At 41.6% G+C, this 15,025-nt stretch overlaps 1 protein-coding gene across 2 annotated transcripts in view; it reads left to right on the top strand.

The window, feature by feature from the left end:
- The window catches only part of Erlin1 (ER lipid raft associated 1), a 36,246-nt gene extending 23,492 nt beyond the window's left edge, over positions 1 to 12,754 (top strand). For both annotated transcript variants that reach the window (XM_021152011.2, XM_021152012.2), the window contains exons 9-12: positions 82 to 173; positions 6,846 to 6,935; positions 8,455 to 8,534; positions 10,536 to 12,754. In XM_021152011.2, coding sequence (XP_021007670.1) covers positions 82 to 173; positions 6,846 to 6,935; positions 8,455 to 8,534; positions 10,536 to 10,757 — 484 coding nt within the window. In that variant the 3' untranslated portion in view covers positions 10,758 to 12,754. The remainder of the gene's footprint in view (positions 1 to 81; positions 174 to 6,845; positions 6,936 to 8,454; positions 8,535 to 10,535) is intronic.
- The last annotated feature ends 2,271 nt before the right edge of the window (positions 12,755 to 15,025 follow it).

Raw genomic sequence — 15,025 nt, forward strand, 5'->3', positions numbered from 1 at the left:
CCCCAGGACCACAAAGGAGGCAAGGTGCTGGGAAGAAGGGAAAGGCAGAGCCTTTTCTGATTTGTATGTTTTACTTCACAGGGAGGCAGAGAAGACAAAACTTCTCATAGCTGCACAGAAACAAAAGGTGGTGGAGAAAGAAGCTGAGACGGAGAGGAAAAGGGCTGTTATAGGTACTTGGATCTATTTGTGAAATGAATGACTCTGTATTGTGACTTTGTCCTGTGCTTTATCAATTTCATGTTGGACAGTGAGGGGACATAAGACAGCATTATGTGTAGTGGAGAATTCTGCAACCTTCATTGTACATTCAGATGTCCTTAAACCTTTAAAGTAAGTGAAGCCAGTAGGTAGTAAAGTCGCCTAGCTCGTTTTCAGTTTACGGTATAATTTCTCTCTGTGAGCAGGAATCCATTCGGGAACTCCTGCTGAAGAGTTCACACTTTGTAGTGTGTTCTTTATGCACCACTGCTGTGTGCTGACTGCCTTTTCAGTGCCTCTGTGCACGCAGGAGCTTCTTAGCAGTGTGACTCAGCAGAGGCTATGGGACAGGCCTGTGCCAACTCTTTCCTAAGCCATAATGAAACTGTCCTACTCCTGAGAGAATTTAAGAAATTCTTAAAGCATTTTCACACAGTTAATTTTTTGTGAGTTTTACTTTTTTATTAATTATTTATTTACCTTTCAAATGTTGTCCTCCTGCCCATCCCCCCTGCACCTCCTTTTCCCTCCCCTTTGCCTCTGAGAGGGTGCTCACCCACCCACCTACCCACTCCCACCTCACCTCTCTAGCATCCCATTTCTCTGAAGCATCAAGTCTCCATGGGGCCAAGCACATCCCCTACCACTGAGGCCAGATAAGGCAGTCCTCTGCTATATATGTAGAGGGAGCCATGGGCCAGCCCATGTATGGTTGGTTGGTGGCTTAGTCCCTGAGGACTCTGAGTGGTCCAGTTCTAATAATTCATTTTTATTATAGTTTGTAATCTGTTGGTTTCTAATAGATTGAAATTTAAGGAAAAGGTACTTTGGGGTAGGTGGTGGAGAAGCACTGTTGTAAAAAACATCTCTCAGGGCACAATTGCTGAGTCCAGTGTGTGGGGCGTTCAGGTTCCTCTTGCTGCCAAACTGCTCCCTCCCTGGTTCTTCAACTCAGCTGTCCTGAGCAGAGTTTGAATTCTGGGTTCTGTACTGCTATGCTGAGTTCTCCTTTCTCTGTGTGCTCCTTACCCCTTGGGGTGGCCAGACTTCATATGTGCATGCCAATTCATTGATGGACAGAGGGTCACATAATTTCAACTTTAATATCCCAGATACTTAGTAATTCTTTATTGGACTTAAGGGTTAAAATAAACGTTTTAAGGTTTACTGCCTTTGAGTATTCTATGCCAGTCCTCGGATGGCTTTTTTGAACTGATTATGGTGTTCTTCATGTTTGTTGAGTACTGACCCTTCTCCAGATTTATGCTTTGCAAATGATCTTTTCTTGATTAGTGGCTTATCTTTGAATTGAGGTATCTTTGAGATACAGATATTCGATTTCCACATAGTCTAGTTCATCTCAAATCTGGTGGTTTGTGTCTTATTTTGTTTATGAGTTTTTTTGCCTCCACCAATCCCATTTATTCTGAACGTTTCAGGTTTTGCTTCTTGTGTATGGGCCTCCATTCACCAGGGCTTTGGGTTAATGTTAATGTGACAGATTTGGCTTTAACCCAGTTACCGCAGGCTGTTGAGCACTTCAGTACTTCCTCTTTTTGAATGTCATTCATGTCGTATAGTAAGATATTATATGTCAAAGATCTCTGTTTTGTTTTAACTCTTTGCTCTGTCTTCCCTGTTACTTCTTGCTACTAGAGTTTTACCTTAGCTGTTCCTCTTAGCTATAATTGTTAACTATTCTTAATTATTCTGAAATTAGCCTGGACTAGCTAGGCCCTGTATTCAGCCAGGAGACTATAAGGACCAGCTTACTTCTGTAAAATACTGTCAGGAGTTTTGTTGGAACTACATTGGATGTAGACTGATTTGGAGAGAATGGAAATATTTATGATACTATTCATGAGAAATGTACTTTAAGGAGTATCAAAATTAAAGATTAAGGAGATGACTCAGGGTGTAAAGTGTAAGCAATTGTGAAAACCAGAAACACATAAAAACATGGAGAGGACTGGGTGACCCACTGTAATTTCAGCCTTATCAGGGTTCCCCAGAGCAAACTGGCAGCAAGACTTTATAGATAAGTTCTAGTTTCATTGAGAAGACCCCACCTTAAATAAAAGGGAAGAGTCAGAGGTGACTCCTGGTATCAACCTCATTGTCCACGTGCTGTGCACCCACATGCATGGGTTCTACATGTGTGTGCTCACACGCACATGAAAACTGGAAAAAGTATAGTATTCGTAAAGTCCCTGATATTTGCTAGAAATTCACTTCGTTAGTACCTGGTGTGGGGACGCACATCTCTAGTCCTTGTACTGGGGTGGGAAGGCCAGCCTGCTCTACAAAGTAAGTTCCAGAACAGACAAATGTACAGAAAAACAGCAAAAAATGAAAGCATTCCATCCCTGTGTAACCCTTTAATTTTCTTTGTTTGTTTGTTTCTGTAATAAGTACACTCTTCTACAGAGGAACTTTTCCTGGCTATCATTGCTTTTGTGTAGCTATCGATTGGTTTTTAATTAGCAACAGTGCTGAAGATGCTGGTGTCCATAACGGTATCCTTGGTTTCCTGTGAGCAATCGCATTGTTTTGAGATATCAGTAAGTCTGCTTTCTTCTGCAGAGAAACATCACCACTACCATTTCTTCTTGTCTCACTGCTTTAAGCTTCGGCCTCCGAAAGGAGCAGTAGCAGGCGTTCTGCTGCTACAGTTCCAATAACAATTGCTGTCCTAACATTTGCTATTTAATGAAGTTTCTTTCGTCCTTTGCTTGCCAAGGGCCCTTATTAAGAATTACTGAAACTAAGTTATTTTTTCTATATGTGGCGTTGATTTTTAAGCTGCTAATATAATGCGGTGGATTGTATTGTTAGATGTTATATTACTGGGTTTTCTTTGTTACTCTATTAAACCCACTCGGTCATGTGGGGAAGGTTCACCCTAACAACCTCTTGTGAGGCTTACGAAGAATTTTGAGAATTTTTCCTTTTGTTTCCTATGAGACCTGCTTACAGTTTTCTTACAGATTCTTACCATGTTGTGTGTATTTGTGTTTTGTTTGGTGTTGAGATTTGCTGTTTGTTGTGTGCCATGTTTCTTCCAAGTGCAGGATAAATTGAAGAGCATTTATTTCCCAGAACATTCTGTGTATGGTGTGTACTGTTTCCTTTTCGTGGGATTCATGGGACCCATAGAACACTGCTTTACTATGGCTTGTGCTGGTTTGTTTACGTGTACTTTGGTAATCTCTAACCTGATTTCATTTCTCTGTTGTATATAAGTTTACTCTATTACTCATTTCTTTTTAAGGTTTAGACATTTTATTTTTGTTGAAAACTGTCTATTTTATATACTACTTCAAATGGGGTGGGGATATGGACTTGTAACTAACCTTCCCTGTGGCTTTGAAGCCTCTACCATCCCCTCCCTGCCCTTTCTGTTGGAGCAGGTTTGATCTTATTGATTATTTTTTGGAGAGCTGTGTTTGGTTTTGCTTGCTTCATTGATTGCTTGCTTTCCCGTGGTATTTCTATGAGTTTTTTTCCTTCTTCACTGTGAATTTGCTCATCGGTTCTTTAAGAAACAGATTCTAGAATTAGATGCTTTAACCATTGGCTTCCAGTGTCTCCTTTTTTCTTTCTTTCTTTCTCTTCGGTTTTAGGTTCTTTTGTTTTGTTTTGCTTTGTTTTGTAGTGAAGCACGTAGGAGTATACATTTTCTTCTGAGGACTGCTTTGGTCTTGCAGGATGTGTCTAGTGGCTCTTCTTTTGCTTATATGTGTTCAGTGTTCTTTTTTCCATTATAATTTCATCATTAACCCATGAGTTACAGATATATTTTTTTAGTTTTTGGTTGAGTGAGTTTTGAGAGTCTACCTTTTTTATTATTGATTTTTAGTGTCAGGTACAGTCAGAAGATAACATTTGCTGTATGTTGCTTGTTGAAATTTGTTCTGTAAGCCTTGTCTGTAAATGCCCCATGTGTATATATCACCTCCGTGTGTTGGATGCAGGTTTCTGTGCTGATTGACCGCATCTTCTCTGTTCTTCTCATTTTTGTCTTCTGGTCCTGTCAGTTTACTGAGAACATTGTGTTAAAACGTTCTGCTATGCCCATTGTTGACTTAGTTTTTTCTCTATTTTGAGCCTGTATCCTGAAGGGCGTTTACATTTGGGATTCTTAATTCCTCAGAACACTTTGTTACTGGTTTATAACATTCTTTATCCCTAAACATATTTTGTGGCATGAGAATCAATGCTGTCTAGTGATAGCTATATGGTTATGCCTCATAACATAGCTATGCTCTCTTGGCTGTTTGCTTGGTGTATCTTCTCATTCTTTTACTTTCAACTTTTCTATGTCATTATGTTTTAGGTGTGTCTCTTATAAACAGCATATAGCTGGATTTTGTTATCTTATCCAATGTGAGAATCTGTCTTTTAACTGGTGAGTTTTAGTCTTTTTATATTTATTGTAGTTGCTACTGTATTTAGATCTGTTATTACTCAATTATGTGCTATTTACCATGTATATTTTTTCTCTACTTCTTTTTTCATTGTGAATTGCCTCTATTCATTTTATTTCTTTTACTTAACTGGAAGTTTTACATTCTGTGTCTGGAATACACAACTAGTCACTACTTGTAAACTGGTGTGTATCTGACTCAGTAAAATCTAAAGTTAGTCGTTTTCTCTGTCCTCTTCTTGAGTAATCTACTGTTGAAATGCTTTGCCGCTCACCGTCTTCTCCAGTCGCACATGCCATGGTTGCTCTGTCCCTGTCTCCATGTTGCTTTCTCTTCCCTCTGCTTACTCTCATCGTTGCTAAGGACTCCCGTGGTGAACATTTGCTCTCATTTAGGTGGTAAGTAATCACCCCTCTGCTTCAGACAGTTGACTTTTTTCTGCTATTTGGTTGTTTTCTTGTTTTGTTTTTCTAGTATAGGCAAAGCTTGTTCAGTCTTCCTTGGTCAAAAGTGCTGTCATTTCATCCTCAGATGGTACTTCAGCTCACAGCTCTGCACCACACTAAGTTTACATTGTTGTCTGGCCTCCTGTGTGTGATTATAAGCGTGCAACTGCACTGGTTGTTCTTTTGGGTACTCGTTCTTCTGCTTTTAAAATATCTAGTGGTTCTCCAGCTCTCACTAGGCTAGCAGGCAGAGTTCTTTAGTCCAGGCTCTTAGAGTTGCAGCCTCTGGAGATCTTGGTTTTATTTGGAAGTCAGTTCATATGTACAAGGCCTTTCTGGTCCTGTTTGGAGCATTGCTTACATGCGGCTCTTTCTTGTGAAATAGCCACCCTGTAGCTGCCACCATACCAATCCTCAGCTCTCTCTCTGTGCCCTTGAGGGTTTCGTTCCTGCTATGAACTTGCTGTGCATTCTAAGGCAGACCGATTGTTTATCATGACAGTTTCGGGTATACCTGAAAGGAATTTTCTCCTTTGTCTACTCTTACCTGTCTGGAGTCCAAATCTTGCTGTTCATTGGTTTCTTCCCATGAAATGGAGAGTGGTATATCACAGTTTATCTTTAAACTAGAATAATACACATTAATTTCACTCTATTAAGTCCTGGGGTAATTTATAAAGGGTACTGTCTTCTGGAAAAAAATAAAAGTATTTGGAAAATTTCTTTCTTATTTTATGTTTCCCCCAGAAGCCAGAGACAAGATATGCTAAAGTATCTTTTGGGGCCATAGTCAGGTATTTTAGCCCCTTATAGAAAATGGAATGTGTTTCGTCTGACTTAGGTGCATTCTCTCATATACTTTACTTATGCCTGTAACAGTTGTTATACTGCACCATTCAGGGAGTGATGACAAGAAAAATCTTTATGTTCAGCACACACTTTTTTTTTTAATTTCTGAGTGTTTTCCATCTGTATTTGGTTGAATCTTCAGATGAGAAACCTGTGACCATAGAAGACCATAGCTGTCATAATCTTCATCTGAAAAGGAAAATTGAGATGTTATTTTAAGAATTATGTCGCTAGACTTTCAGGTGTAATTAGAACCTTTCCTGTTTGGTCTGGGGAGCTTTGGTCAGGACAGATGTTCACTAACCGTGGTTAGTTTCCCTGTGTGCACTTGGATATGGCAGCTTCTGTGCTCGCTGTGAACATCTGTTTCCATTGGGAACTCACGTCCTTCTTTTCCTTATGTCATCTTCTTGGTGGTCCTGTCACTCAAAACACAGGCTTTCTGTTGCCTTCTTTTGTTGTCTGGCTGTATACTCTCTATGTAGGGTTTTGTTTTGTTTTTTCCTTTATTCCTATGTAATTTCTTTTATGCTTCGTGGCATATCCCTACCAGGTCATGTCCATTATTTCCTACAACATGTCCTCTTGTTTAATTACCCTAATTCTGTCTTTCCCTTGCCACTATATGCCATTGTCCTTTGTCGCCATGAGTTTGTACCGCTTCACTTTTGTACCGGTCTTTACCTCTAGCCTGTGAACCGTTGTTTTCTAGTCTCATGAAAGACTGAAACTGCTAACCTTTTATAACCTTCCTCCCACAAAGAAGAACAGGAGCAAAGAAAGAAGGGAATTCCCTTCCTCCCAGTCAAGTTGTTTCAGAACAGATAAAACCTTGGAAGCAGTTAGACATAAAGCCACACGTAATTAATGTTACCTTGTACTGCTGATTCTAAGTGTGTTTCTCTTTGTTGTGTTATTGTAGAAGCAGAGAAGATTGCACAAGTAGCAAAAATTCGATTTCAACAGAAAGTGATGGAGAAAGAAACTGAAAAACGCATTTCTGAAATTGAAGGTACAACAGTGAAAGGCTGAAGTTCTGAGTGTCCTGAACTGCCTCTCTGCCTCAGGACCAGTTCTTGATTGTCTTGTGGGGGAAAAACATAGGACGTGCTGGTCTGGAGGAAGTAGCTACCCTAATGCTCTAGAGAAGCAACAACAAAACCTATGTAATTTAGTTCTCACTTTAGTCTGTGACTTTCATTTCCTTTCCTACAATGAGGCTTTTTTTAGCTCTTACTATATTTTCTGATGAAGTATAAGAATTCCTTAAAATCTTTTGTTAAAATAAGTGTCTAGAGAGATGGCTCAGTGGTTAAAAACACTGGCTACTCTTCCAGAGGACCAGGTTCAATCCGCAGACCCATGTGATAGTTCATAACTATCTTTAATTCCAGTCCCCGGGGGATCTAACACCCTTTTGTATACATATCATGCTCAGAGATACATGGCCGGTAAAATACCCACATACATAAAAAAAATGAAACAAAATGAAAAGCTTTTAGGCATGTGCTCAGTAAGGGCAGGGGAGATAGCTCAGTACTTAAGAACACGTACTGCTCTCGGAGAGAATCTGAGTTCAGTTCTAAGAACCTAGGTTAGGCAGTCCTCAGCTGCCTCTAACTACAGCTCCAGATGGTCTCTTAGGTACAATCTCTCTCTCAATCAATCAATCAATCTCTCTCTCTCTCTCTCTCTCTCTCTCTCTCTCTCCCTCCCTCTCTCCCCTTCTCTCCCTCCCTCCCCCTCTGTGTGTCTTTCTTCTTTTACTCTCATACACACACATAATTTAAACACATAAATTAAACACACAAATAATTTTTTGATGTTCAAAATAATGAACTGAACCACCACCAGTTTGTCACATGTCAACAGCAATAATAACAAATTAGCTGGGGCCGCACGCCTTTAATCCCAGCACTTGGGAGGCAGAGGCAGGCAGATTTCTTAGTTCAAGGCCAGCCTGGTCTACACAGTGAGTTCCAGGACAGCCAGGGCTACACAGAGAAACCCTGTCTTGAAAAAAAAAAAAAAATTAGCTGGGAAAAAGATACAGTCCAGTTGTAGTGAGAAATCTAAAACTCTGTAATCACATAGATCTGTTCATTATTGAACCCAGGGCCTTGCATATGCTAGCTAATGTGGATGTTCTTAGACCACAGTCTATGCTTATATATAGCTTTTTCTTATCTCTCTGTGTTGGCTCTGGATTCTGCCTGTAGTTGTTTTGCCTGGCCCTTTCCTGGGTGGAGGGTAAGGTTCTAAGTGATGGGAGGTGGAGGACAAGGGAACTACTTAGAACAGAAAATGCGTTAACTTAGAAAGGAGCTGTTGGTTAACAGTGATGAACTTTAATTCCCTTTAAAAAAGAGCTGTTCTGAGGATTGAGAGTCTTTAAATTGTTAAATTTATAACTTACAGTGAGGCAAACAATTGAAATGTTAAGCAGTAAAGAAGATACTCTTACCCAGATGAGGGCATAGAGTGGCAATTTTCCTTCATTGCAAACATGCTGTTACTGTTTTATTTGCTAGACGCTGCGTTCCTGGCCCGAGAGAAGGCGAAAGCCGATGCCGAGTATTACGCTGCACACAAATATGCCACCTCAAACAAGGTGCCTGCTCATGCCCTTCCCTAGTAACTGCTTCTGGTGTGCATTCAGTTTCATGGGCTCTAGTGTGGTAGAAGTAGTTGTATTCGGTATCAGAAAAGGGCAGTGGCCAACCCATCATTGACCACATACATAGCAAGACATTGATACCCATTGTTAGGGAGGGAGCATTGTCTGTTTTTCTAAACGTAAGGAGTAAAGACCAGCGGATTCATGAGCACAGGTCAAATGCCATGAAACCATCCACCTCTCCTGTAAGGAGGGGCTCTGAGAAGTTGAAGGTCTTTTGAGAAAATGAGAGAAAAGGGGGAAACTAAGTTAGAATAGCTTTCCAGATAAGTTAGCTTTTCAGGATAAAAGCTGAACTTACGTACTGCCTGCTCTCAGGGACATCCTTGCAGCTTCTGGGGTGAGACAGTTTTCCACCACTGAAGGCTGTCCATGTGCTATGGTACATTCGTGTACCTGTCCCTTCCTGCTGCACACCTGTAGTACTTGTCTTAACACTTCTCTCACATACATTTCCACAGTGTAAATTTAGAAACAAACTTGACTTCAGATGAAACAGAATGGAATGTTGACAGATGAAAGCAGGATGGGGACTTTACACATCCGCCAGTACAAACTGGTGGTTGGAGATCTGGCCAGGTGGAAGCGTCAGGATCTCACCATTGGGACTGAAGAGATGGTTAAGGGTGCTTGTTGCACTTTCAGGGGGACAGAGTTCAATATCTAACTCCTACACTGGGTGACTCACAACTCCAACTCTAAGGGGTTAGATTCTATCTCCGCCCCTTCACAGCCATGTACACATGTGCACACACAAACATACATATAAACAAAAATAAAGTGTCATTTTTAAAATAAAAGACATTATTATGAAGATCAAACTTATTCTGACATGAGTAGTCATTTGATATCATCTTGAGAACTGCTATTCATATCAGTGTGTATTAAAGGCTTTAGAAAGTCATTTAGTTGGACTGTTTGATCAGACTTAACTGCACTGTTTTGGCAGATGATTAGAATCCGCTGGAGAGGGTAGAGATGCAGTGACTAAAGATGCTGAAGTACAGAGAGGAACTGATCAGCACTGCAAAGGACAGGACAGACTCAAGACAGCTAGAGTAATCTGAGGAAATTAAGAAACAATAGAAATGGGTTCTAAACCAAAAGCAAGTTTGGTTGAAAATATCGACACAAAATACTAGTAGTGAGGCAGATGATGTAGCTCAGTTGATAGAGTGCTTAGCTAGCATGGCTGGTCCTCAATGTGGTTTCTAATACCACACAAATCTGGGTGTGGTGACAGGTGTCTAGGATCCCAGTAATCTGTGGTAAAAACAGGAGAATTAAAAGTTCAAGGTCATTCTATGCCTCAGAGCAAGTTTGAGGCTAGCCTGAAATATGTGAGGTTCTTTTTCAAACATTAACTGTTGGTAGAAGCAGTTCTGGTGGTTGGCAAACATCCATCTTACCCCAAATGATTGAAAGAGCCAACTTCTGGGTAAGGCAGATGCCAGCTTAGGTAGTTTCTAGACATACTCCAATTCTCAAATTTGGTTGAAAAGGTTGAGTCACTAAGACACCTGGTTAAACAGTTGTGAACCTAGGCTTTTCCTTGGAAACCCTAACACTCATCTGTTGAATTGTGTACCTCTCTCAAGAGAATCTGAAATTCTGTGTCATTTCCTGGTTGAGTTGAGCTACATGAAACAGAAAATGCATGAAAACTCTCTATAAGCTATAAAAGAAATACTGTGTTATTTGATCCCCAATCTATTTTTAAAAGGATAAGGTTTATCCTACATTAAGACGGGAGTTTGTTAAAGGGTTAGCTGTTCATAGGCTAGCCACACTCCAAAATGAAATAGGGTCACTGGAAAACACTCTAAGTCGAGTCATGTTACTCAGGAGAGCAACTGGAGAAATAGTCTTCAAGGAAAAGAGATGACTACTGCACCAAACTGTTCTAACTCTTCTGCTCTTGTTTCCCCCACACAGCACAAACTGACCCCAGAATATCTGGAGCTCAAGAAATACCAGGCCATTGCCTCGAACAGTAAGATCTACTTTGGCAGCAACATCCCTAGCATGTTTGTGGACTCCTCTTGTGCTCTGAAATACTCTGATGGTAGGACTGGGAGAGAAGACTCCCTTCCCCCTAAGGAGGCTCTTGAGCCCTCTGGAGAGAGCCCCATCCAAAACAAGGAGAACGCAGGTTGATGCAAGAGGTGGAAATGTTCTCCCATATCAAGATGCGACCCAAGGGGCTAAGTGGGAACAGTGGTTATGTGGACTCTTAAGATTTACAGAGAATTTGTGCTCTGTTGTGATTCTCTTGTCATAGTCCTGGTTTGCCAGCTGACTACAGGATAGACCCAGCTGTCTGGCACTCAAATGGTCTCTGCAACCACAGTTTTATCAAGTATCCTGTATGTGTTCCTTTGTAAACCGGTACTCATGAGTGAGGGAAAGTCTGATGCTAAGATACTGCCTGCACTGGAATGTCGAACACTATATAACAAGCTGTGGTTTTTAAAAGCTATTGAATAATGTTTACATTGGTCCCTGAGGACATGTGTGCTCAGACATTCAAGAGCTAGGAGGCCAGAGAGAAGACCTTCAGAAAACGGTAAGTTAAAGAAGACAAGTGTCATCAGACACTTGGGACCCGGGCTCTCTTTAAAGTCTAGTCCCGGCATTCCTCCATGGATTAACAGCCAGACCTCTGGGTTCCCAGGAAATTATCTTCCAGTTGAACAACCATTTACTTGATACAAATTGTACCTTTCTGTTTTTCTAGTCAGGTTGGTGGCCTGCAGGGACACGTACTTTGCCACCCAACCAGAGGTTCCTCGAAGATATTCCCAATCACTAGCTTATTGCATTAGGAGACTCGGAGATAGAGAAAGCAGCTGAAATTTAAGGGAGATAAAGCCTGCACTGCACCAAAGCTATGGGTCCCTGTGTTTCCTCTGTTCGGTGATGGCATCAACCTTACTGTCCCAGCCCATGTGTGACTAAAGTGCCCGGTTTTAGCCACAGACAACTGCTCAGATGTCACCTCTTGGCTGACCAAAGCTGGGACAGGGCTTTAACCAGACATAGGAGCAGTGTGCAATCCCTAATTCACTGCACAGTATTATGTCATAATTGCAGGAATCATTTTTTGTTTTTAAAACTGGATTTGGGGCACATTCACCCCAACACTTCTATCTAAAGGCCAAGGTTCTAGGGCTGCCATGGTCACCAACACACTGATTCTCCTTAAAGTAATTCACAAAGTGTGGAACAAAGTGACCCAGACAGCATCCTCGGTCATCTTTGTCTCCTTCCCTGGGATGCAGATACGGAAGTTGCTTTTCCAACTTTCACCTTCGCTAGGAGATCAGAAAATTCCTGTGACTTCCTGGGCAGCCATTGAATTCATTTTCCATGAGAAGATGGCAGAGTTAGCCTGTGGCTCTAGGAGATCACGTCATCCAGACCTTTTTGCCCATCACATTAACTTTCCTGGAATATTGTGCTGCACAGGTAGACCTGAGTCTGCCCAGCTTGTTGACAGCTCTTGTGTATACTGTGTTGAAGCGAGACAGAAAAGTAATGGGGCCACTTCTGAAACCTCTCAGCTGTTGCTCTCACAGCAGCTAAAGGGTTGTGCCAAACATTTTATTAAGAAAGTAAAGCCCAGAGTTGAATGGGGGTTTTCCCTAGGCCTTATTGTATAGAGGCATTTGTAATATGGAGAAAATAATTTTTCTCATTTAATTATAGAAATTACCTTTAAACAGATTTTGTGTTCTTTGGCCCTTCTTACAAGAATTTTTAAAGGATAACAAATACTCGTGTTACATTGTTGCCGCAGATAAATAATGATTGTCGTGGGATATCTGGATCACTGAGCTCTGTGCTTTCATTCCTAGAGATGTTTCTCATTCCCATTTAGTGAAATGCTGTTGCCCCAAAGTGATGGTTGTAGGATTTCTTACCGGTCATAGGCCCCGGTGAGGAACAGGGAAGCACCATTGTGAAAGATTAAAGAAAGCACTTCCACTTGAGCTCCTTATGGAGTGAGCTTCCCTGTGCCCACTCAGTGAACTAAGTCTGACCATCCTTCAGGGACGTTCCTTTTGGTAAATATACACTGTAATCTTTAAGTCTAAATTTATATGTGAAAGTTAACTTTTTTAAAAAACCTAAATAAAATTATTTTCCTATCAGTGATTGTGTGTGTTCTGTTTTCTCCATGTCTTCATACATTTCTGTTGCTATAACGTGTTCCAAGGCTGTCTGTAGTGGGCTCTAAGGCTGTCTTGCCCATTTCAACTAGAGGGCCAGGGTGTTTGCTGAGTGAACTTAACTGTAGAGATTTGTACTTTCCCCAAAATAACAACTACTAGTTATACATTTCTTAAAGTAACACTTCCACTTTTTCCTAACTCTTAGATTTTGTTATTGTTTGTGGGATAAATCAGGAGCAATGGATTGAAGAAGGAAGATGGGCATTGTGCCCCTTAGAGTCTTCTTGGGAAGAAAACAGATATGCATCAAGAAGGCATGAGGCAGCTTGTGTACATTGTAAGTGTTGTGGCATGACTAATTTCATTAATTCAGAGGTTAGCAGAGTCAGGATTGGACCTAGGTTCTCACCTGGGGAACATCTCTCTTGGGGAGACAGTTGCAACAGTGATAGTGGGCTAGCAGGGGATAGTAGTGGGGAGTCCCTTTATTTGGCTTTGTGGACTCCACCATACTATCCCACAGTAGCTGCCACAGACCAGGAAGCTGTGGCTAATTTGAACTCGTTATCCTATAGGCTTTGGTATTGAGATGAGTTCTGCCCACTCCTGTAAGCAAGTGTGATTTAGCAGTTGTGACTCCTACTTGCTTTAAGATGATGAAGTGCAGTGTGTGGCCCCGGAGCTTTATAGTCTGACTCTGCTGTCCTTTGCAGCCGTTCTCTACAGTCTGTGAGTGTGCTTTCCCTCTGTCCCCCTCTGTGATGTCTGTCCTCCCTCTGTGATGTCTGTCCTGGCCTACTTTTCCTCTCTTGTGGCACCAGCTCTCCCTTGCCAACTCCTAAGGATTCTTCTTCATTTCTGAGAGTTTACCCTGAGCTGTGCTCAGAGTTGGCGTTTTCCATTTACCCAGTATGTTGCTAAAGCAACAAAAAAGGCATATATCCTTGGAGGTGGGGTGGCACAGTTTAAGTAAACAAGTACACATATAATGGTGAGTCACACAGCAGGTTCAGTGAATAACAGAATCTAGTGGTTTCTAGGAAGTAACATGTGACCTGAGACAACTTTCAAAGGATGAGCAGAAGGCAGCCAGCTGAAAATGATGATGATACAATATGTTTGAGGTGATGGGAAAGTCACATTACACTGAAAATGCAATTTCCTGGATTCCCTCACAGTGCCAGGAGACATATGAGCCTTCTCATTGCAAGCCCCTATTAATAACTGTTTCTGCTTACTAGCACATGTAAGCATTCCGCAGGCATTCTCTTTTTGAATCCTCACAACAAGAGGTTCTGCTGTCATAGCTGGGGTTTAGAAAGATCATGTGACCCAAAAACCAAATAAATAACAAGGTGCAAAGTAAAGCTTTGAGCTATACCATAGACCCAGGGTCTTTAACCTTAACCTTGCTCACAGAAGCAAGTAGGACACTGAAGGCATTGAATTTAGAAAGATTCCAGGGGATGTATAGTCTAAATGAAGACCAGGAAAAAGGATGACTGATTGGTTATGTTAAGTAGTGACTCGTGGGTTGGCTTTCTCTGCCCTCTGTAGGCCTAGGAAGTACTCTCTAGAGGAGCTGGTCAAAATAGCAGCTGACTGCAGAAACATGAGCCCTTTGGAGCCTGGACAAACAGTACTCTTCCATGAAATGAACCAAATGGAACTCAATAGCATAAAAATGGTCCTTGTGGATACTGTGCTCAGGTAGGAAGCCTTCCTGCTCCAGTAGAATAAAGTTATGTTGGCTGAAAAAGTCCTCTTTCCCGGGGCCTAGGAAACAGTATCCTGCCTTCCGCATCTGCTGTCACTCAGCAGACTTTCAAGGTCCATCCATGTTGTAGCATGTCACGGCCCCATTCCTTTTCATGACATGACGATGGTCTGTCCAGTCATCAGCTTGTAGGGAATGCTTCAGTGTTCTTGGGTAGATATTCGGAAGTGGAATTGAAAGACCCACAACGTGAGGACTCCCTCACGTTCTGACTCAGGAGAGGCGACACCCCAAAATCACCCACAAGAAACGATCTTGCTGCAACTGCAAGAGGATTTTTATTCGAGAGCGTTCTCGGGCCCATGGTCATACACCATGCAGGGGTAGAGGACCATGGCGCCCCGAGTAGCTGAGTAAGGGGGTATTTAAAGGAAGAAACCACAATTCATGGAGGTGGGGAGGGTGTTGTTGGAAAATACCAAAAATACCAGTTAAGAGTCACAAGGAAGCATAAAGTCACAAGTGTCAGGTTA

The sequence above is a fragment of the Mus caroli genome, unplaced genomic scaffold (genome assembly GCF_978045245.1).
Source record: "Mus caroli unplaced genomic scaffold, Mus_caroli_1 scaffold_20, whole genome shotgun sequence".
NCBI classification, from domain to species: domain Eukaryota; kingdom Metazoa; phylum Chordata; class Mammalia; order Rodentia; family Muridae; genus Mus; species Mus caroli.